General features: G+C 36.9%; 1 protein-coding gene across 1 annotated transcript in view; it reads left to right on the plus strand.

Annotated features, from left to right (window-relative positions):
• Window positions 1–19,543, plus strand: part of LOC126418948 (serine/threonine-protein kinase BRSK2) — a 196,209-nt gene extending 176,666 nt beyond the window's left edge. Inside the window, exon 14 of the mRNA XM_050085984.1 lies at window positions 17,400–19,543. Within this exon, the coding sequence (XP_049941941.1) occupies window positions 17,400–17,696 (297 nt within the window). The 3' untranslated portion in view covers window positions 17,697–19,543. The remainder of the gene's footprint in view (window positions 1–17,399) is intronic.
• Window positions 19,544–25,250: the final 5,707 nt, after the last annotated feature.

The following is a 25,250-nucleotide window of genomic DNA, read 5'->3' on the forward strand; positions in this document are numbered from 1 at the left end:
TTCGACTCAGGTCTTTCAGTGCTCTGTCAAACTATTCACACAGTATCATATCTCCCATTTCATCTTCATCTACATCCTCATCCATATCCATAATATTGTCCTCAAGTACATTGCCCTTGTATAGACCCTTTATATACTCCTTCCACATTTCTGCTTTCTCTTCTTTGCTTAGAACTGGGTTTCTATCTGAGCTCTTGATATTCATACAAGTGGTTCTCTATTCTCCAAAGGTCTCTTTAATTTTCCTGTAGGCAGCATCTATCTTACCCCTTGTGAGATAAGCCTCTACATCCTTACATTTGTCCTCTAGCCATCCCTGCTTAGCCATTTTGCACTTCCTGTCGATCTAATTTTTGAGACGTTTGTATCCCTTTTTGCCTGCTTCATTTACTGTGTTTTTATATTTTCTCCTTTCATCAATTAAATTCAATATTTCTTCTGTTACCCAAGAATTTCTAGTAGCCCTTGTCTTTTTACAAACTTGATCCTCTGCTACCTTCACTATTTCATCCCTCAAAGTTACCCATTCTTCTTCTACTGTATTTCTATCCCCCATTCCTGCCAATTGTTTCCTTATGCTCTCCCTGAAACTCTGTACAGCCTCTGGTTTAGTCAGTTTATTCAGGTCCCACCTCCTTAAATTCCCACCTTTATGCAGTTTCTTCAGTTTTAATCTACAGTTCATAACCAATATATTGTGGTCTTCCTAAATCTCTGTCTTACCATTACATAATACATCTGAAACCTGTCAGTATCTCCAGGCTTCTTCCATGTATACAACCTTCTTCTATGATTCTTGAACCAAGTGTTAGCTATGATTAAGTTGTGCTCTGTGCAAAATTTTACCAGGCGGCTTCCTCTTTCATTTCTTATCCCCAATCCATATTCACCTACTACATTTCCTTCTCTCCCTTTTCCTACTACTGAATTCCAGTCACCCATGACTATTAAATTTTCATCTCCCTTCATTATCTGAATAATTTCTTTAATTTCATCATAAATTTCTTCAATTTCTTCGTCATCTGCAGAGCTAGTTGGCATACAAACTTGTACTACTGTAGTAGGTTTGGGCTTCATGTCTATATTGGCCACAACAATGCATTCAAGTAGCTTACCCACACTCCTATTTTTTTATTCATTATTAAACCTACTCCTGCATTACCCCTATGTGATTTTGTATTTATAACCCTGTATTTGCCTGACCAAAAGTCTTGTTCCTCCTGCCACCGAACTTCACTAATTCCCACTATATTTAACTTTAACCTATCCATTTCCCTTTTTAAATTTTCTAACCTACCTGCCCAATTAAGGGATCTGACATTCCACACTCCAATCCGCAGAATGCCAGTTTTCTTTCTCTTGATAATGACGTCCTCTTGAGTAGTCCCCACCCGGAGATCCGAATGGGGGACTATTTTACCTCCAGAATATTTTACCCAAGAGGACGCAATCATCATTTAATTATACAGTAAAGCTGCATGCCCTCGGGAAAAATTACAGCTGTAGTTTCCCCTTGCTTTCAGCCGTTCACAGAACCATCACAGCAAGGCCGTTTTGGTTAGTGTTGCAAGGCCAGATCAGTCAATCATCCAGATTGTTGCCCCTGCAATTACTGAAAAGGCTGCTGCCTCTCTTCTGGAACCACACATTTGTCTGGCCTCTCAACAGATACCCCTCTGTTGTGGTTGCACCTACGGTAAGGCTATCTGTATCGCTAAGGCACGCAAGCCTCCCCACCAACGGCAAGGTCCATGGTTCATGGGGAGGGGGGGGGGGGGGGGGGGGGGGATAATTACGTTATGTCAAAGCCTAAATGAGACCCTTGGTATATTTCGAGAGGGACCGCTTCTCACTGCAAATGCAATACCCATGGGTAGCTAGGCTGTATGGTAGGGACTTCTTGATGTGGAACAGGTGGCAGCTGTGAAAATGGAGGTATTGCTTGTGATTAGTAGGTTTGATATGGGCAGAGGTACTTATGGAGCCATCTTTGAGGTGGAGGTCAACATATAGGAAGGTGGCTTCTTGAGTTGAGTAGGACCAACTGAAGTGAATGGGGGAGAAGCTGTTGACATTCTGAAGGAATATGGATAAGGTGTTGTTACCCTCAATCCAGATCGCAAAGATGTCATCAATGATTCCGTAGCAGGTGAGGAGTCTAGGATTAAGGGTGTTTAGGAAGGATTACTGTAGATGGCCAATGAATAGACTGGCATAGGATGGTGCCATGTGAGTGCCCCTATCCATACACTAGATTTATTTTTAGGTAACGCCTTCAAAGGAGAAGTAATTGTGGGTGAGGATATAGTTGGTCATGGTGACTAGGAAGGAGGTTGTTGTTTTTGAATATGTCAGGCATTGGGAAAAGTAGTATTCAATAATGGTAAGGCTATGGGCATTAGGGGTGTTAGTGTAAAGGAAGGTGGCATCAATAGTAATGAGCAGGGTACCATGTGGTAAAGGGACTGGAATTTTGGAGAGTTGGTTGAGAAAATTCTTGGTACCTTTCACACAGGAGGGTATGTTGCGGGTAATAGGCTGAAGGTGTTGATCTATGAGAGCAGAGATTCTCTGCATGGTACACAGTAACCAACCACAAAGGGCTGTCCTGGTTGGTTGGGTTTGTGGACTTTGGGCAGCATGTAGAAGGTAGGAGTGCGGGGAGTGGTTGGGGTGAGGAGAGAAATGAACTCCAGGGAGAAGTTCTGGGATGGGCTTAAGGATTTGAAGAGAGACTGGAGATCCTGCTGGATTTCTGGAATAGAATCACTATGGCAAGCTTTGTAGTTGGATGTATCTGACAGCTGCCAGAGTTCTTCTTCCAGGCAATCCTTGCAGTTCAAAACAAGTGGGGTGGAGCCTTTGTCCACAGGTAGCATTATAAGATCAGGATCAGTTTTTAGATGGTGGATTGTAATTCCTTCTGTGGATGTAAGATTAGTTTCCACTGTAGGGACTGAGAGAAGGAGAGAAGGTCTTTAACAAGTACTGCATGATTGAATTTGGGAGTCGGGCAAAAGTTGAGCCCTCTGGAAAGGACCATTATTTCTGAAGGGGTAAAGCTTTTGGAGGAAAGGTTTGTGCCTGTTTCAGGTGTGTTTAGGCTCTGGATTTTGTGTGGTGGTGGGAGTGAGTTTTGGAGGGTGGTGCAAATGTAGTAGGTCTGTGAGACAGGGTTTGCCAGTTATGAGGGGATGTGGGGGAGGTTTGGAGGTTGTTGTAGAGGTGGTGGACAATGGTACTCCAAGGCAGTAGTAGGAAGTGAGAAGGGTGGAGAGTTTTTTGAGGTGGGGTTGTGCACATTGCTCTAGTTCCTGGAGGGCAAGAGCTTCAGTGTGTGGTATGGGTTCCAGGACATGAGATAATTAAATTCCCAGTTAGGCATCTCCATTCAGTGGTCACTTGGAGAAACTATCCTGTGCTATCTAACTCAGCCATCACATTTAGCACTTGTTCAAGTCAGTATTATAGAACAGTTCACTGAAAAAATTAAAACAATCTGTATTACTCTACTCCTATCAAGACCCTTCCAGAGGTATAAAGAATTTAGAGGTACCATACTCTGTTACTATCTCCACCGATAAAAATTTACTTGCATTAAGTATACCTCAGAATACTTCTGTGCTGGATACTGTTCATCCATCCATTCATTCATTCATTCATCATGTTCAGCAGATCTTATGGAGAATGAGAACCTTTTGAGATGGGGAATGAGTCACATACATATTAACATAAGATAAAGACTTCATAGAAATGGCATCTGTGTGGTATGTTAACAATAAAATGTCACTACGCTTTAATGCTATTCACACTTAGGTCATCCACATTTAAATGAGTAAGTTAATGAGAAAACTGCTACTTTGGAAAACTGCCTTCTCAGTTTTATTATAATGGTTTTTTCAAAGAAAACATTTTTTCATTGTTTGCACCTACTGTATAAATACTAATCTAACAGAACTTTTCAGTTTTCAAATCCAGATAATTGGTAGAAATGGTGGCTAATGAGGCACCATGTTTTTAGTTTTTCCTTTATAATTAGTAGGGATTCTAAGTTTCTTCCTTTATATTAGGTAGGAGCTTGTTCAGTATCTCATCGACACAGCACATAACTCCTTTATGTATACTGAACATGGAAGTGAATGGTGTAATGAAAATTATTTTTGTGTTTTGTATTGCGTGTACATCACAGCTCAGTTGAAACTGATTTTTATTATTAGTAGTAAAAACCATTAAGCAGTAAATGTTTTGGTAAGTGAGTGGAAAAACTGGAAGATGTTTAGAAAGTCTTCTACACATTGTATTGTTATCTATTGTACACAATATTGATACTGTTCACTCCTACTGAAAAAATACTTTTTCCAGTTTAGAAGCATTCCCACAGAAGATAGTTTCACAAGATAATATGCCAAATAAGACAACACGCTTGTCTTAAGTCAGCACAATAAGAGGTGCTCCTAAGGGCACGAACACCAAGCTTCTTGATTAGTTTATCTGTGTGTTGATGCCATTTTAACTTGTTATTTCACGCTGTGCTTCACTCAATATGTCACCATTAATGTCTGCTTCTGGTGCTAGAAAATCATTGTTGCTTGTCTGAAATTGCATAGTATGAGTGTTTATGACATTAAGACTTAAACTGTTAGCAGTGAATCGCTTTTGTACCTGTTCAGCTATCATCTAAACTGTGTCTGCTAGGGCTGAGTTTGAGCACTTGGTTAGTACACGTGTGTCATCAGCAACATTATAGTTTCAACTTCTAGCGAATCTGATATTTGTATCTTGAATCATTTATGAAATATTCCAAGTACCAACCTTATATGGGAAGCCATGTGTGACAGCTTTCTCAACATTGGCTCCTGGAAATTTGAGAGTAGTTGTTTTCATTATGCCCAATACTTTTATTTCAAAATATCCCACTAGAGTTTGTTGGAAATATCTGTTACTTTCACATTCTTAATAAACAAAACCTATGAAAGGTTGTGAAATGTTTTGAACTGTCAGTCTGTTGATCATGTTTGGGTTCCTTATCAGACAAAAGAATGCTTATCAAGAATGAGTTGGACAAGAGTTTTTGTTAACAACTTCCTATATGGATGAATTTTACTGGACAAATTCTTTCAAAGTGTATTGCAACCTAGCATCTATTTTTTTACAACTACATTTAAGTGACTGCTATTCCTTACTAACTGAAAGATGTAACTTCTAAATATTTGAGTGCTGTGACTCAGTATAATAACTTATCAGCAATGGTGCAGCAAACCATTTTAAATATTTTTGATTCTTTATGCATGTCACATTATTTTTATTCATATGGAGAATGATCTCTTGCAATTGCACCAAGCACTGATCACCTGCATGACCTGGGGCCAACTGCCTGAATAACTGAAAAATCAGAACTAAGTCATGCATATAAATTAACAGTGTAGGAAAAGATAGATTACTATTTACTATAAAATAGACACATTAAGTTGAAGACAGGCAAAATTAAAAGACGCTTATATAGAGCTTTCAGCCACAGCCTTCATCATCAAAATAGAAACACACACCATTCATACACACAAGCAAGCACACCTCATGCACGCAAGTCCACCTACTCCAGCAGCTCAGGCCAGATTTGTGGGAGCTGGCAGTCATGTGTGCATGAGGTGTGCTTGCTTGTGTGTATGAATGGTGTGTGTTTCTCTCTTGCTGTAAGCTTCACGTAAATGTCTTTTAACTGCCAAACAATGGAAAGTACAGGATGGAATATAACAATATTATGAAAAGGAAAATTGCCACTCACCGTATAGAGGAGATGCTGAGTCACAGATAGGAATAACAAAAAGATTGTCACAAATAACACTTTCGGCCAGTAAGGCCTTCTTCAAAATCGCTATTGTACGAGGAAGTGATAAGCCTTTATTAGGCTTAGAATCCTACTATGACAGAGACATTATTGCCTATCGTACATTTTCTATTGGAGTTAAGGGAGATAAGAACTATGGTACAGCTGTTGTACTTATTGATAAACCATTTTCTTTATATAGCACAAATAGGAGACGTGTTAATGCTAATGATAGAGTTAATATTTGGGCCAAGATTGATGGTGTTTTAACTAATTATATTAAAGTACAAGGTGATGTGACTGTATATTATCATCCTTAATAAAGTGACCATCCTTATCTATCCAGTGAGATTTTTTTTTTTAAAAAACCAAAAACACTAAACATATGCACTGAAGGGTGCGGGAGTTCTGACTCCTGGGGAGGTGGGTGGGTAATATATCATGGCTGTGTGTGCCGCCACATTGGCAGGTGACCTTGAACGAGTTTCGCTCGGCCGCCGCTAGGGCTGGGAGGATCGCACTATAGTTTTAACTAAGCGCGATCCGCAGAATTGCTCGACTTCCGTCGCCGCCATTGCAGTTTATCACCGTGCTACTTCCTGCCGCGCCCATTCTTATCAGTAGGCATATCCGCTATACAGGCAGCTGCAGGCTCATTCAACACGAGGCAGCTGCACGAAGCACACAGCCATGCCTTACCGTTGGAGAAGATATTACAGGAAGCAGAGAATGCCAGTTTATAAAACCATGGACAGTTTTGGTTTTGTACCTAATAATGCCTGAGACTGCAGTCATGTGTGTGTGAGTTGTGTTGGCATGAGTGTGTGTGTCTGTCGTCTATTTCTGAAGAAGGCCTTACTGGCTGAAAGTGTTATCTGTGACAGTCTTTTTGTTATGCCTATATGTGACTCAGTATCTCTCCTATATGGTGAGTGGCAGTTTTCCTTTTCATAATATTGTCTTTCACCTGTGCTTGTTTGCAATTTAAGATATCTTCTTTATGGTAAGTAGCAATTTACTTTTTCTACCATGCTGATATTCCTACCTGGAGTTCCCATTGTCTGATCATGCATATAAATTGTTAGTAGTGATTGTTCTATTACACTTCCTGTATTAATACAACACTATTTCATCCATCGCTGACAACTTCTCAAATAAGGCAAAGTATTTCGTCCTACAAGCTAAGTAGTCCACAGTGCCACTTGCTGGTCTGTTGCATGTGTTTGTGTTTTATTTACTTGATGAGATGATGAAATTTATGAAAGGCTTTATGCAAGTAATTAAGTACAGCATTAGCCTGAGTGCATCAGGTGTGGTGAGAAACACGTCCATACAAACCAAAAATCCCAGTTGGACATGGATTTTTTCAGTCACTTCACCTCTCAGTAATGTGAGGATTCACCAGGAACAGCATATGTTCAGGCTCTGAAAATGGCTCTGAGGACTATGGGACTCAACTCATATGTTCAGATTCCACGTTAAACTGTAGGTCCCCTTTCCCCATATATTATGGTAGGTTAAGTACAGGAAAGATGCCAAAACTCCTTCTGATTGAAAGACTAGCATTTTGACACTGAGCCATACAAACTTAATATTATTAATGTGAGTATCATTATCTACAACCTTCTGTAAATGACAAATCAATAGGACAGTCAGAATATCACACTATTGCTATATTGGGAATCCATACTTTTTTTACATAGCACAGCTGTTGTATTGTTTCTTCAGCTGAGTCACTGTTAACAATTCTGAGTATCATTTGTTTGATTGGTTTTATGTCTCTCTCTTTCTCTCTCTCTCTTCGTATTCTGAGTTTATTTTTTTATCTGTGCTTACTTCTTACACTCAGTACCATAGCACATGTCCCAAACTGTCATTTTGGCGCTAAGAATTTACCATTTGTATATTTTTATCTATCCTTTCTACTAGCTCCTTTTTTCCCTTATTTGAAATACTTCCAACTCTTCTCTAGTTTTACAGTTATCCAAGTTTCACTTTCATACCATGCCCTAATCTGCTCCTGATATATTTCTAACTTTTGTGATCTTGTGAATTCACAGATCCTAATTAACAGTATTCTTTTATTGTCATCCTGAAGTATTTTTACTACTATTATTCATCACTTCCATCTTTGTTTTGCTTGTTCTCAATGCAAGTTGTGTGTTAAGTTGTCTTGTAACTGTATGTACCATTTGAAAGTTCTTCTGAGTTCTCTTTTCTTTAGCCATACTTTTATTTAGCCATGAGAGCTATGTTATGTCCAAATTTCTTTGAACTCCTTCATTACTTCTTCAAGAAAAAAAGTTAAACACACTGATGATAGCCTTCAGTCTTACTTTACACTTTTGTTACACGTATTGTGTTTCTGTAGCTATTGTAGAGTTTTTCTGTCTCCTAATCCTACCTCCCATCCCGTTCAGAATTTGAAACATTTTATTGTTCCCCACAATGAGTTTCTGTATGTTCGCAAATAACATTACAAAATCTAGATTTCTAAATTTTTCTTTTTTGTTTCCTAAGGCCAGAATCACTCTGTTGGTTCCTATACCATTCCTGAATCAAAACTGATATTCATCCAGTGCCTGTTGATTTTATTCTTTTATTCTTTAGTATTTTATCGTAGTGGGTAATTTAAGATGTTATCAGTTTGATTGCTGTGTACTTTTCACATATATCTTTCTTCATAGCGCGGTGATAGCCCTCTTTTGGGAATCTCAAGAAATATCTCCAGGGTCAGAAATTCTTGTTATCAAAGTACTTACAACAGGCCTCTAGTTTACACATGTCCTTGTGGTTTTTATAGTTCAGAATGTACCTCATTAACTCCAGCTAACTTGTGTGGACCCAAATGATTCAATGGTTTCTCAAATTATGATCAAATTAGCTGATTTGTTCTACTTGACCTTCTTCTCTTCTACTGCTTTTCCATTCTTTTTTGTCACACAGACTACGAATATTCCAAATTTACCCTGTCTATAATACTTGACTGATGATTTATATTTGTTTCTCACAGTTCCACACTTCCTTTTTACCTCCCCAAAGTTACAGTTAACTTTTCTCACATTCTGTAATCGTATATAATTTTTATATGCTTCTGTCATTAGTACTAAACTGATGACATTGTATTTACTGTAGAGTTCATTTCTAAGTAGTTTATACTAATGGCTTTCCATGATACCTTGTGACTCATACATTTCCTTCTTTCAGTGATAAGCTGCTGTATTTCTCTTTACTGTATTATACTCCTCATTTACTGAACAGTCCTCTGTGGTTTTATTTAGTCTGATATTCACTTTTATTCATTTATTTACTAGCATTCAATTTTAACCTGCTGCCTGGGTACTGCAGCAGATCCTGGTATATCTATTATTACATATTTTTGACTGAGTGCACAGGCTTCTGCTTTATGGTGATATTAGTGTGTTCATATATTTTAACTAACAGTATTATGAGAAGGAAAGTTGCTACTCACCATATAGTGGAGATGCTGAGTCGCAAATAGGCACAACGAAAAGATTTTTACACTTAAAGCTTTCAGCCAATGGCCTTTTCTGTGAATGGAGTTTCTGTATCATAGAGGCAGATTTTAACAACTGGCATCAGAAGGCTCTCCAGTTTCACACAACACAGTCAGGTGCTTGATTTCTGAATTCTGATAAACTGGGACTGTGGCTGATAAGGCTCCTTGGTCAAAGCCATCTTCAGTTACCTGCAACAAAAGAGATTGTTATAACTTCTCAACCATAACTGCTACTTTGAATCTGTTTGGAGGAATGAACTTGTCAGAAAAATGCTGATGTTATTTGATCCATCATATGACCCCATTTCTCTCTCTCTCTCTCTCTCTCTCTCTCTCTCTCTCTCACACACACACACACACACACACAATATTGTCAATTTCAACATGGCACCCATGTTTTGTACATACCATAAAATATAGACCATTCCTGCAGGGTTTTTGACACAATAGGGTGTACTGTGACTTTTGACTCACACTGTACTTATTCAGCTGTCCTAGGTGGAAATCATGTAGTTAGTGCTGTGTTTGAACATGACGTGAACTGTTCGAACAGCATACATCACAGTCAGGGAAATCTTGAGTTCTGTCCAATCTTTTGATTGGCCTGTAACCTAGTGGCTTTTGTTAGTACTGTTACAATAATCTGTCTTAGCATTTTTAATGCACTGTCGATTTCAATGATAAAAATAGCCGTAAAACACAGACTAAATATCTTCTATGATAGAGACCATGTGTAACAGTGGCAACTAATAAATAAATAAAAGATTGCAATCACGATTCTCTCTGATTTCTGAGCTTTTGCTCATTCCACAATCTAGTGACATCTGATGGTATTATCTGCAAGATGGGCCTTGCCACTGTAATTCATTCTCATGATAAACTTTACAGTCACTTTATTATGATATATTTTGTTTTATTTGGTTTTTAATTCTTCATTAACTGTCTTAAACTGTTTAATCTGAATGTTGCTGTCTTGTTTCCAAACTGATTAAAATCTGGTAACACTTCTTTTATCTGTTATTCTAATACATGAACAGAGACTGAATTGCTCATTTGCAACCTACTTAGTAAATTGTTACTGCCTCTCTTAAACAAATAAAGTGTAATACTGGGTTCAGTCAAGTAATATGTTTTGGTGGATAACATATTTGTCTTTATTACCTTTATTTAAAAAACAGCATAAATGTCTGTATATCCATATATAGTGGTACTGTATGACAACTCATACTGTAAATTTGTTCAAACACAATGGGAGTTTTCGTAGTGTTTTACAAAATTTTCAAATTTCAAACAGAGCCATAGCTTATTGTTGCAGCTAGTTTGTAGTTTCTTGCATTTCCCTGGCAATCATACTGCATGATTCGAATGTCAAGTGACCATTCAAACAAGCTTGATACTGTATTGAATGCTGCATCACATCAGGAAATCTTGAGCCTCTTTCTATGTGAGTATAATTTCCCAAATCCTATATCCAGCTGCCTGTTCCACAGCACTGATGAAATCCATGATAGATGCAGATTTAGGAGTGTGTGCAAAACTGAGTCCGTTCTTAAGAACTGAAAAAACATTCTCACCTAGTTGCTTGGCCATGAGATTGATGATAGTCCTGCAGGAAGTGTCAGAAGGTTGTCTCTGTGTTATATGCTCAAATTTTAATGGCTGATATCCAGTGGCCTTCCTTTGTTCAGAATCTCCTGTGGCACATGTGACACCATCAGTCCACTCTGTGTCTAAGAACTGAACTGGTTGGCCAGCTGTAGATGTAAAATGAAAAGTTCTTTGTTAGTTGAGTCCAGGCACTGACAAATAAAGCATATTCTCCATCCTACTATGGCTAGGATGGTACATTTCTTCATTCTTCTAGCTGTCACTGAGTTGATGTGATGCGTTACCTTGGCAAAGTTTGACACTACACATTGTTCAGAGTGTCTCATAAGGAATGAAAATGAACTCTGCAAATGGCTCTTCCAGTGGCATGGCTTGTCAAGTCGAGACACAAACAGCACATTAGATTGCAGGAGTCATGGAACATTGCCTACTGGAATTACACAGAACAGATTATGACCATACTAATGTTCTGACACAGACATCTAACCTGTGGCTCTGTGTCATTAAAGTCTTTTATCAGTATTTGAGTAAGGGAACAACTGATCAGTCATGATAGCACCTACATCCTTAGTAAGGCCCGGGAACCTGCAATTTGTCTGATTAAGAAGAAGATGGAGATACCCCACAAGGAACCAATTTCAGTGGCAGGTGGAGGGACAGCAGAAGTGCCACCAGCATGTGTACCTGGGTGTGAACCTAGGACAGAGCAATGAGTGGACAGGAGGAATGGGAGAGGAAAAGCTGGGTATGGATGGTGGCTACAAAAGCAGATCAGAGGGAGGGGAAGAAGAGAGAACAGTGCCACACTGACCTCCATGTAGACAGTTTGTCAGCACATCTGTGATGGCAAAGTGGTTGCTTGCCAAAATATTGCACTCTTTGAACATCCACCCAGGAACTAAGTAAACCTGGAAGTAAACCTGGAGAAGATGAAAAATCACATGTGGCATCTTCTTACCAGTAACAGCAGCTGCCATTCTAACTGTGATTAAATATGTAGCTATCTCATGCCTGAACTGAAAACAGATGCTTGTCAGCATGCATTTGAAACCTGCAACCAGAATGTATGTGGTTACTATGTGCTCATTGCATATTAAAATTATTTTTGTAACTGTAATGTCCTTTTCAAAAACGCAATGGTAGCCATTAGTTTGAGTGCTGTACACCCTTGCTGACTTGTTTCCTACCATGGCTGCCTGCTGTATTTATAATATTTGGGAAACAGTTGGTTTGAATTGAGGAGCACCTTACCATAACATTTTACTAAATCTTAATACCCTGCCTCCTAGTTCACAGGTTCCTGCCAATGTGTGAACACTCTTCTCAGCAGCTTACACAGTTGTCTGACCCTTATAAACATATTACTGAGTCCATGCTGTATTTGGTTGACTGTCTATAGTACTGGAAACACTTATGTCCTTCCAATGGAATGCACTTGTCTGACGACGTATCTTAAGGCAACTACCAAGTTGTTGATTTCTCCAGGTATGGCTAAACTCATGTTGTCCCCAGATTCCTAGTATAACTCTGCAGGGCCTATCTCATAGTTACTAGACTTCTTCACGCCTGACAAAATATACCCACAGGTTTTCATATCAAATTTTTTGTGTCTGATGTTATTCACTTTAAGGCTTCTTGATGATTTGCTCTGTTCTTTTCTGTCCATGCCTGAAGCAGAACTTGTGTACTGTAAGAGGCAGTCAAATGAAAACTGAACATTCACCACAATAGAGCCACAGAATTGACCCATTCAAAGGTAATTACTGTAAGTGTTAAGACATTTATACTACTGGGAGAAGAGAAGATCAATTCCTGTTTTGTAGAATGTGGTCTTCAGTCACACAGTTTTCTTGGTGGTGGCCTCGAAACTTGACTCCCACAGTTTGCTCCGGCACACTTGACCTGATGAAGCTATTTTGCAGAGGAGGCACTGGAGAGGAATTTATGATTTTCTGCTGCATTTGGATTTTAATAGGTGCTGAACACTGCCTTAACATTTTCCTCTATGGAATGGCCCTCCTAGTGTTTTGGAGCCAAGTGGAGTGGATATCTTCTTCCTTCAAATGTTTCCTGTCTCTTTGGTCTGTGTCGTTAACCACTTGTGTGTATTTTCTGCTCTTTATTCTGTATACTTTCCTTGCTGGCCATAATTGGTTTGCTCTATTTCTCTCTAGAGGAGCATTTGGCAAGTCAGGCATTCTTTACTCTGAGTTTGGCATGTTTTCCCTCAGGGTACACATGGGATGTATTTTAGTAGCTTATTTAAATTTGGACACTTTTTTCTGGTGATTGTGTGCACCAAAATGTGCACATACTGCCACTCCTTCTCTACAAGCTGCTGCAAAGCTGGCCGCTGTGGCCGAGCGGTTATAGCCACTTCAGTCAGGAACCGCACTGTTGCTGTGGTTGCAGGTTCGAATCCTGCCTTGGGCATGGATGTGTGTGATGTTCTTAGGTTAGTTAGGTTCAAGTAGCTCTAAGTCTAGGGGACTCATGACCTCAGATGTTAAGTCCCATAGGGCTTAGAGCCATTTTGACTCAGGTTCTGGTGACAGAAAGACTTGAAAACCACATGGGAGCCATGTACTGGAACTCTTCAAAATCCAATTATATTCTTTTGATGTCCATCAGATAGTTCCTTGTCCAAGGAGTGACCTGTATCACATGGTGCACAGCTTCGTTATTATGTGGTCCTTTCTGAAATAGCATTTGACTTCTTGGTTCATCTCAGCGTTCAATTTGTCTGTACATTCTGCTGGAGTAACACATCCATAAGCTCAATCTCAGACAGAACAGACACAACATTGTACGTTATAATAAGCAGACACCTTTGCTGTGGTTGCTCAAATTTAAGATCCTCTGTTAATTTTATGACAGTATTATGAAAAGATAGATTGCTGCACACCATATAGAGGTGATGTTGACTTGCAGACAGGCAAAACAGAAAGACCACTAAACATATTAGCTTTTACACATTTACACCTACATCTACATGGATACTCTGCAAATCACATTTAAGCATCTAGCAGAGGATTCATCGAACCACCTTCACAATTCTCTACTATTCCAAACTCGTATAGCATGTGGAAAATACAAGCACCTGTATCTTTCCGTATGAGCTCTGATTTCCCTTATTTTATCATGGTGATCATTTCTCCCTATGTAGGTCAGCATCAACAAAATATTTTCATATTTAGAGGAGAAAGTTTGTGATTGGAATTTCATAAGAAGATTGCTCCACAATGAAAAATGCCTTTGTTTTAATGATGTTCATCCCAAATCCTGTATCATTTCAGTGAAACTCTCTCCCCTATCTCGTGGTAATACAAAATGTACTGCCCTTCTTTGAACTTTTTTGATGTACTCTGTGAATCTTATCTGGTGAAGATCCCACACTATGCAGCAGTATTCTAAAAGACAATGGACAAGTGTAGTGTAGATAGTCTCCTTAGTAGGCCTGTTACATTTTCTAAGTGTCCTGCCAAGAAAAAACACAGTCTTTTGTTAGCCTTCCCCAAAACATTTTTTATCTGTTCCTTCCAATTTAAGCTGTTCATAATTGTAATTCCTAGGTATTAGTTGACCTTAAGGCCTTTGGATTTGACTGATTTATCGCATAACCTAAGTTTAATGGATTACTTTTAGCACTCATGTGGATGGCCTTACACATTTCGCTATTTAGGGTCAATTGCAATTTTCGCACCATACAGATATCTTTTCCAAATCTTCTGATGACTTTACTAGACAATAAATGACAGCTTCATTTGAAAAAAACCTAAGACAGCTGCTAAGATTGCCTCCCAAATCATTTATATAGATAAGAAACAGCAAATTGGGGAACTACAAAAATCACTTCTGTTTTACTCAATGACTCTCCATCAATTACTATGAACTGTGACCTCTCTGACAGGAAATCATAAATCCAGTCACACTATTAAGATGATATTCCATGAGACATAAAGCCTTTGTCTGAGATAGACAACATACACACCCATATATTCACACAAATACAGCTCACACATGCATGAACACTGCCTCTGGCTGCTGAGGCTACATTCTGTTAATTTTATATTTGCTATGACTTTTTGCTGTGTCTTTTGGTGTCTCAGTCTCTAAAAATGTGGATTTATTTGTTGCTTTGATACTCTTTTATTTTCTTGTTGAGGTCTTTTAAGTTAGTAAACATTTTATTTGTAGCCTTTGCTTCATCATCTCTTATTGACCTCAAGCCTCTATGGATGTAAGTTTCATATTTGTTGAATCAATCTGTTTTCCTTACCCTACAAAAACAATGCTACCATAGCTCATTTTCTCACAGATGGGGAGATCAGTGCAGAGTTGCTTGACCTATTTCTCTATTTCTTCATTCTTTGCCCAGTTTTCCCTCTACCATTCACTGTATTTTTCTAACTTCTCTTTTATTTCTATCAGCCCTCATTTGGCACATGCTCCAAACCAAGAGTTTTCTTTTAAAATCTGTTGCCTTTTGTTCTGTTAAGTCATCACCAATGTATTTCAGCATATTTTCATTGAATTCCTGGATACTGTTGACAGTAGAGTTTGAGTCTTCAACCTCACTAGTTTGTGGGTGCTTGTTTATCTTGTTTCCTGATATTGACTGTCTGTAGAGAATTTCCACACTATTTTTTCCCTTTATACTCCTCCCTGCTTCAGATCTCATGGTTAAAGGATTATTTGATCAAGCATACTGGGAGAAAAAGTCCAAATGTGAATGTAAAAATAAGATTTTCAGTGATTCAACATCCACCAACATCATACAACAGGAAATTCCTTTATGACCTGTCATTAATTTTCTTCTTTTTTGCGACTTAACTGACACTATTTTACATAAATTAACTACAGCTAATTGATGGGCTTACTTATTTGAGAGCAAATAAAAATGCCCTCTCTTACTTGAAAATTATTTGCGATGAATTTTCTTTTAAGTATGTGAAACTTTCACCTTCCTTATCCACAGAAAAATACTATGATTTTCCTCCGTGTCAATAAGTTATCAACAAACAAATTTAGGAAAGATCGACAGGAGATGCAAGGACACAGTAACACCTCAGAAAATTGCATGAAGTTTTTAGTGAACTATCATTGTTTTGTTTCATATAAATACAGACTTTATTCCTTCTTATTTCTATTTCCATTGCTATTACAGCTGATCACTCAGGCAGGTATAGTCAATATTTTTGCAGCTGCAGAAGTTCAATGTTCTCTCTCTCTCTCTCTCTCTCTCTCCTCTCTCTATGTCTCTCTCTTTCCTAGTGCATACTTGCTTGCATGCTGCTTGCTTATAACAGTTACTGGCAATAGCTTGCTTGACAACCAATACAATTTTCTGAGTTGCTACTGATGACTGTCTCCCTACCTGAATGATTAGGGTCACAGCCTTTGGTATAGAAGAACCATTCAGTTTCGAGTACCAACTTAGATTTTTCTGAGCAGGTGAGGAGCTGCTTGAATAAAGACATAGGGGTGCTACCAGGATTCATCTACTGGCAGTAACGGCTGGAGAGATTGGTGACTTGCTGAACATATGTTCCACAATCATAGGTTACTACTTGTAGTGCACCATAGGCAACAATCGGCCTATTGGAACAGACCTAAGGCCTAATCTGTGGTGTTTATGTTTAGGAATTACTAATGGTTTACCAGTGACACATGCCTTTCAAGTGTTCATCCAACTGTGATACAACTTTCAGAAATATGTTTCTGATTTATGTGGGCCAGTGAGCAACTATCAGGCTGTGAATCCTCCTTTGCAGTGAAATTTCTTAAAGCCAAATATATGGGCAGGGAAAAAGGCACATAAGTATTGCCACTGTGAGTACTTGTAGCTTACACAACCATGGACCCAATTCCGATCCACCATCAGAAATGCTGGATGAAACTTTGACAAAGACTGTCACCTGAGTAGTCAAATTTAAACAATATTCATCCAAAAACGTTGAGAAAAACATTATAAAGGCATCACATCAAGAAACACAGTGAAACCCTTTAAGTATTTCACACAGATCTAAATCCCTCTTTCTTGTCAATTCCAAAATATTTTATTGTACTTAACAAGACTTCCACTATTGTCTATTCTTGGTGAGTGTGAAAAATGCCTGATTGCACTGTGATTCAGATTCTGTGTGTCCTCCAATAACTGACTGATAGTTCACATATAGGAAGAAGGTGAAGTGACCACCTCCAGTAAGGACATGCAAAGTAAAATAATGTAATGTCAAACTTTTCTTCATGCTGATGACTACTTTACTTACATGATTCTGGCAAGAAATGCATCTAACTTCATTTACAAACACAGTATTAAAATACAAACAGCAGTTGCTAGAACACAGTATAAATGACTGTTAAACCATTGTATACTTTTCTATTTTATAGATTGTGCTTTATAATTATATCTGCACTGCATATGTACATATACTTTAATTACAGGTGGAATCTGACATCGAAAGTGACACCTCAGTGTTTGATGTCAAATCTCCAACGCGAGACACAAGCCCAAGTGGAGGAGGCAGCAGTGGAAGTGGAAGGAGACGGAGTTGCACCAGCAGCAATAACAACAATAATGGGGGTGGCAGTGGAGGCGGCTCAGGGGGAGAGAGCAGCAGTGGTGCCACAACAGTCTCCTGTCCCACGTCCACTGAGACAATGACTCCTACCCTTAAGGCAGTGCGTTCAAGTAGTGAAAGCCCCAGTGGAGTGGTGGACGCACAAGGTTCAGCTACGTGAGGACTGAGCCAATAAGAGTGTTCAACTCCCTGTTTGAACTGAAGAGCAACAAAGCTTTTTGCAGCATTTTTGTGGCTTGGTCATGAGGACTGCTCTATTCACAAGATGCTGGTCCTGGGAGTGTGTTTACACTCAACTTTCTCCCTCAGACTTCAAGTGAAAAAATTGTGATGAGTATTAAAAAGTGCAATAGTGGCACTAGTTATCAGGAATGCTTTCATAAGAGTAAGGCAAAAAAGTCTTTTATTTTGCATATGATTACTTTCACATCATCAGCTGACTATATATAGGAACACTGCTTCAGCAGAGCACAGAACTAAAAAGACAGCCTTAGTGAAAATGTTGCAGATGACAGCAAGTTTCAGTGGAGATAGTTGAGAGAACTGTCTGTTACACTGAACTTTTACAGGCTTTACAAAACAATGGTGTGTAATATGTAAATTGCACCACTGGATGACATTCCACAAATGAAGCACATTTTATGATGCCTCGTCATAATTCTAATTTGTGAAGAGCTTTGATTTTAATCTGATAGAATAAATAAGCTTGTTCAGGGAACGTTTATTCAGGCCTTGCCTCGCAGTTTTCATTTAGATATGCATGTTGTACTGTTATATGTGTATGTAGTATTTATGAGAAAAGTTGTACAATCAGTTGTTTTCAGAACATTTTTGCTATGCTGGCCAGTGATAACTTGTGCAATAAATTTAATTCTTGTGATTACTGTTATTAAATTAGTTACTGTTATCCAGTTTTCAAAAAAAATTGCAACATTGTATTAAATACTGAGTTGAAAAGTTGTTGGCGCATCCTCCTCCTCCTCACTTTTTTAATCTGTAGGGTTTATGAATGCCTAGCAGAGAGAGAATTATGTAATTATCTGCTTTCTTCCTAATAAGGCATTAATTCCCTAAAATGTGAGGAGTGACAGGCAAATGCATCATCTTAAGTAAAATTGTGAAATGTCCCACCAGGGAAATTATGCCGTCATCTTAAGTGTATATTACTGTTAATTTAGCACCAGTGTTGTGACTCTATTTGAGAACTGAGGAAAGACTGTGTTTAAATTGCTAAGTAATGCTGAAAATGTTAAAACTACTCTCTAAGTTTGTTTCGTCTTTTACACTGATGCTATTTATTTATTAGATTTCTGTGTTATAACTAATTATGAGCACTTCACAAACAGTGAAATATTCTGGTATACCAGACTTATTCCAGGTAGAAAAACGATTTACTGGGATAATTTTTATCATATCTTTTATATGTACTGATGCATATTAGCAGTCATATGCAGCAATGCTGTGATATTACTTTTAGATTGATACAACTGATACGTTACCACGTTTTACACATTTGAACATTCCTAGTAGATAAGTCCTTTCAATTAATTTAATTGTATTTGGGGAAACTCTACCATTTCTGTCTCTGTAAACAAATTTACTCTGCAAGGCTTCTGTATATGATAACAGAATTCCTTTTGCTGTGGTGTTGCACTGCCTTGCCAGAATATGTTGTACATAATATTAGCAATCATTCGCCCTCAGACTTATTTGTCATTTACTTTTTGATGATATTCATAATTGGCTGGCTTGACTATTCCCTCACATATTGCTGATAAGACTGTTTTGCATTATTTTTCAATATCCTAGATGGTAAGCTGATTTCCACTTTCAAAACTATTGTAATGTGTAACTGAAGTAACAACTGCAAATTGTAATAGCAGGACAGAAAGGAAAGGCAAAAATATGAACCACTGAGGGTTGTACTTTTGCAAGTAATAAATACAAGAGATGTTTGTTTCTCAAATGTATATGCATAATGAGAATAAGACTAACTTCTTAGGGTGAGCTAATTTGTTTACAAATGAAGGACAGCAGTTAGAAAATGCCAGAACCATGTTTTCATTACTCTTGTGTGAATCTGCATAGATGTTATACAAGCTGATTATGTTACAAAATCAAATACAAATATTTGTTCCTGTAGCAAGAGTAAAAACATATTTTTAATTCAATTGTGACATTCACATTTACTTTTATTTTGTCACAGTGCTTTAATGATGACTTGTATATGTTATTCCCATTCTTTCTCTTTGAGGTACATGCAGTTTCTAGCATTCCACTTCTGTAGTCATTTTTCATCTTTAACTTCCACATAATCTAATTTAATGAATCAGGAAATGCACAGAAAAACCATGCCATTCCTCATATTAGACTTCAAGGTGTTTCACAATATAATTATTTGATAACAACATAAATTGTTTTAATCTTCTCCATTCATTCTCATCTTGTCATACCTAAGTGAAAAAATTCAGCTATAGAGATTCAAACTTTCCAAAGGAATTAATTATTCAAAAGCTGCCAGTAAAAGATTGGTAAAAAGCAAACATCTGCAAATGAAAAAAAAGATGAAGAAAAGTGAAGGTGGAAATGTGAGGCATCTAACATGCTTCACAACTTTTATTTGTAATGTTGTTCTTCCCACTTCAAGGGTTAACAGCTCTACATTGGCAACTTATCTCTTTTTGTTCATCATGTTGTCACTTGACACCATAATCAACTACAGTGGGGAAACACAAAGTGTCTTTGTTCCAAAACAGTGATGGCAGATGACACACTTTAGCTCTGCTGTCTGCCATGTGCAGTGCTTTTGTCTGCTTCAATTTCGATTTACAGTTGAAGCTTTATCAATTTGTGGGGTATATGCTAAATACTCTGTATGGTGCTTCATATATTTTCTTGCAATTTTGAGTCAGCTTAAGATTTATTGAAGTTGAAGGTCATAAATATTGCTTACATGTGATAGAGTGAACATAATTTTCAGTTACATTGTGAGCGATATTTCTTTTCTCAAATTTGTGTCGAGGTGATTTCAAGTGACACCATTTTCTTCTTTTTTTTTTTTTTCAAAAATTGTTAACGAAATATCAGTTGTTTGCAGTAAGGGTGTTTAGATAAATGATTTTACCAAGGGAAATGCAAATACTTGGCAGAAGAAATATAGTTACACACTACTGGATCCTCACTTGATAACTCCAGTTTTTAACACAACTCTTCATCTGATTCTTGGCACTTTCAAGTGCCATCTACCCATTTCTGTGTAGCTCATACTTTTGATATCTTCATGACCCAAAGACAGATCTTCAATAGTTTTCCTGCATTTTATTTACATGTGGTATTAGTTTCATGGCTTAGTATTTTTCTAGACAGTGAAAATATTTTCATATTTTTGAGCACTCCAATTACTCCTTTTGTACATCTTTCATGTAAGTATACCTTACAAATTATCTTTACACACTATGTTTTGTCTGTTAAAGATATGAAAACTGCAGACACTATGGGCTTCATGTAAGATATTTTGTACCATGTCATCTAAAATTATTGCAAAGAGAAAATGACAAACACTGAATCCTGGTGCAGAGAACATTTAATGGCAAATCTTTATTTTAATTACACATGTGAGTTTCTTGCAAGTAGGAGCAACAATTTCCAGTGGTAGTGTCAAGTAAAGATACTTAAGAGCAGCAGGATAACATACCCATACTTCTACGGAGAAGTGAAAAGAGAAAGATCAGAGCAAAGGTCAAGAAACCAGTGGTGAGAGAACAGGAGCAAAAGGCCTAAGATGTGAAGACGTCTATTGTGACAATAAGAAGAGATGGTAAGCAACAGCATGCCACTCTCACCTGAAAAATGATATCAGTCTTACAGCTATCCACTATTCATTGTATACTTATCTTGATATTTCATAATCACAGCTACAAGCCTTTCACAGAGGAATAGAGATCACTGTCATATGCTTCTATTGGAAAATTTTTCATTTAGGTTGCTCCCTCACCTTCCAACCCCCTTCCCTCCTCCCTCCCCTTCTAACTCCACACTTGCACAGAATGCATCTTGTGCTTTGTCACCACTAAATATAGGCCTGAAAAATATAATTCCCACATTACTTAAGATATTTGGCATTGTTTTAAGCCACAAAAAAAGCAAATAAGTATCCTAGTATGTTGTGAATTGTATCAATATAATCTGTGGATTGCAGGGAAGACATTTCAGCAATTTCATCTGCCTTTTCATGTAACACATGGTCAGCATTCAACATGGTCTTTAATCCCCTTCCAAATCTGTACTATTTATTATGTTTTTTATTTCATTGTTGTATTCTCAGTGATCAGCAGTGATTATCTAATTACTTTTCTTGCCCATTGACATTTTGTATTTGTATTAAAATGCCCCACTTAACTGACAATTCTTTTACAGAGAATTCACAAAAATCCAAACCTAATAAAAATGAAACTGAGATGCCAAGTATTTCACTACACTTTCAGTGACAAAAACCTATGAGGAATTACTTGACTGCAGAAGATTAGTTATGTAGTTAGACAGAGAATAAATATGGTTTCAGACTATTTCGATACAGCACAGTCCTTCACTGTTTTGCCTTGAGATATTACAAAAATACATTATTTGAAATGCTTTCAATTTCCAGCCACTTCATTAATACTGCTTCAAAATGCCTTGACTCATACAAGAAAAATGCTAATAAATAATAACCATGAAACTGTCTGACACATCAAAATAGTGTGTCAGAAGAAAGCTTAGGATGACCATTCAGAAAATGCAGGCCTCTAATTTGATTCCACAGTTAAGCATACATTTACCATCTGTTATAAAATAGACAGTTTAGCATACACTCTAATGTTGTTTAGACTTTTCTAATTCAGGGCTGAAGACTTTCACACACAACTGGAAGCAAAACATTTTTGCATCAACTTTTTCACTGCCCTCACAATTCACATCCAAAAATCTCCATATCTTTTAAATGTTATTTTGAAAATCAGGCTTACAGGTCCACAGTGGCAAATTTGGTAAAACTGTCATATCATTACACTAGTATTATGTGGTAGTAACTTATTCAGCCATTTATTTTTATTTAAGATCAAAAATACTATCAAAGTAACAGTAAAGAGACGTCTAAGGAAAAGTGACTGTTATTTTGCATGCTTCAAATACACCTTCCTTTGAAGCACACACACTTCATTGTATAAAAGAAAAAAATATATCATGTTTTTGCAGCACAGCAAACACATTTCTGAGACAAAAAAGCCATTACTTTTGCCTGCTAATAAAGCAAACATCCATGTTTAAATTTCTGCTAATGTACAATTTTTATACTGTCTAGTATTAAAGTCATTCCTTATATATAAAGATCCTCCATGTGTTTGGGTAGATTTATTTCCCCTTGTTTCGTGACGTCTGAGCTGCAAAAGCTGTTACATTATAGAAATGTTTCTATGCAGTTTTTATGCTTCTCTGTTCATATATTTATGTATGTTTACCGCTTAGGTTACCTTTGTATTTTCCTCAGTTGCCTCCAATAATTTTTCTACTTGAGATTATGTCCAACCACAGCACAACATAAAAAAAACATATCTTTCTTTAACTGTTCATACACTTCACTCCTGTTGTCCTCATGTCAGTATTATCATTGCAGTTATGAAACTGCTTTACCACCTCACTATAGTAAATGACCAATGTCACTAATACGGAATGTTAGGGTGGTAACAAAGGAAAGCCTAAAATGACAGCATTAAGCAACCTGGAATCATATGGGTCTGTATACAGTAGCTGAAAAAAATTAATCTGACAATATAGTAATACATAGTTAGAAACAATGAAAGAGAAATGCAGTATCAATTATATGATGCAGAATTTTCATTTGGGCCAATGTCTCTGTTGGAATGTTCCTTTTGATTACTTATTCTGACCTCATTATATGATTTCCTGGATCTTTAGTCCTCACAAGTATCTTTTACGTATGAAGAGTATAATATTAGTGTTAGGCAGTGCAACAAGCATCAGTGCCATTTAAATGAAAGATATTTAATAAAAATAAATACACTATATCTCTAATTTTAAATTCACTTTTTTAAGCACTACACTGTAAGCAGTCACAGATGTTAAATTATTTTAATTTTCAAAATTCTTGAGAGCTTTCTGTTGTAGCTTCTCATGAAAGGAAAGAAAGTCACTTTAATTGCAAGAATTCAGCAGTACAATTAATATTTCACAGTTACACCAACTGACACTGAAGTTTTAACAAAACAGTTTAGGATGTTTCTATAATTTCAGTGCTACCTTGACCATCCATTTAAGTCTTATATGAATGCATATTAATCATAAAATTATGCTGGCATTGCATCAAATTTTTTAAAGCAAATTATTCATAGGTTTTTCTCTATGCTCCCATGTAATAGCTGCTACTTTCTGTTCTCTTTTGATACAATAATGCACACTTTTGTTCTTAAACGCATACACTACACTTCTAGTGAATATATTAAAATGTTTCTGGCAAAACAAATAAAAAAGTATTGAATAATGCTGCTAATCTATGAATCCCTTCACATGACCTTGAATGTCTACAGTACATGACAATGTGCTACATTGTGCAAACAATGAAGTGTCAACTGTTACAAAAAATATCTTGGACAGTGCAGACAAGAATTATAACTTCTTTTGACAAATGTACATGTATACTTTTCCTACATTTAGTACATAGACAGGTTTTGATATATCAAGGGGTGCAATTCATTGAAAAGTTGTGCAGAATTAGTATATTAAAGCATATTTTAAGAACTGAAACATTATTTTTTAAAATTATCATATTATAAAGCTGGATTGAGACACAAGCCCATCATGCTCAATAAATGGCTATAATAATTAAAGCATGCAGCAAAACTGTTAAAGACGCCTGTGTAAAAATGAAATACATAACAGTCCAACTTTTATTTCAAGCTCGATTAAATTTCATAGAGCTTGCTGCCTTTCTAGTCATTAGTCTATAGTAGTGAATACTGACTGTATTTATACATATTATAGACAGCATAGAACTTGTCCATTGTAAACTTAGATATGAAGTTCACACATTGCATAAACCAAACTAAACAGACTGTTTTGTTAATGTAATATACAAGCTGTAAACATAGTGCAATTTTTTGTACTAGTATTTCTGAAAAAAGCCATCATGAAATAAACATTAATTCATCAGTTTTTGGTCTTGTACCTCTGTTGACAGAAAATAAAATTACAAAACTCTGAAGTACTGTTAAACCTAATCATACCTTTTATTGTGCAACTATTTTAAAGAGAAGAAAAGACCTTCTGATATCATGGATATGTTATTACTACATGAATGTGTTGTTATATTAATACTGAATCTTGCAGTAAAGATAAACTAACAGTGAGCAAGATAATGACATTAAAGTTCTGTTTGTTATCATCTAATAAAAGATGTTATTGAGAAGAAGTGATTTCAACACCGCATAATTCAAATGCGCTTAATATTTGTTTAAGTTGTGCAAGTTACTAACGTACATTTACATCGCATAACATCTCATATACCATAGATACCTCATGGTGTGGGTACCATAAAGTGTACTTACAGATAAAACAACAGAGAATAATCAAACTGTGACTGTGATTTTTATTAGTCCCATAAATTTAATTTTGTATAGTTATGTACTTGTAACATGGGACACATCATTATGTTTATAATCTA

Source organism: Schistocerca serialis, chromosome 9 (genome assembly GCF_023864345.2).
Source record: "Schistocerca serialis cubense isolate TAMUIC-IGC-003099 chromosome 9, iqSchSeri2.2, whole genome shotgun sequence".
Classification (NCBI taxonomy): domain Eukaryota; kingdom Metazoa; phylum Arthropoda; class Insecta; order Orthoptera; family Acrididae; genus Schistocerca; species Schistocerca serialis.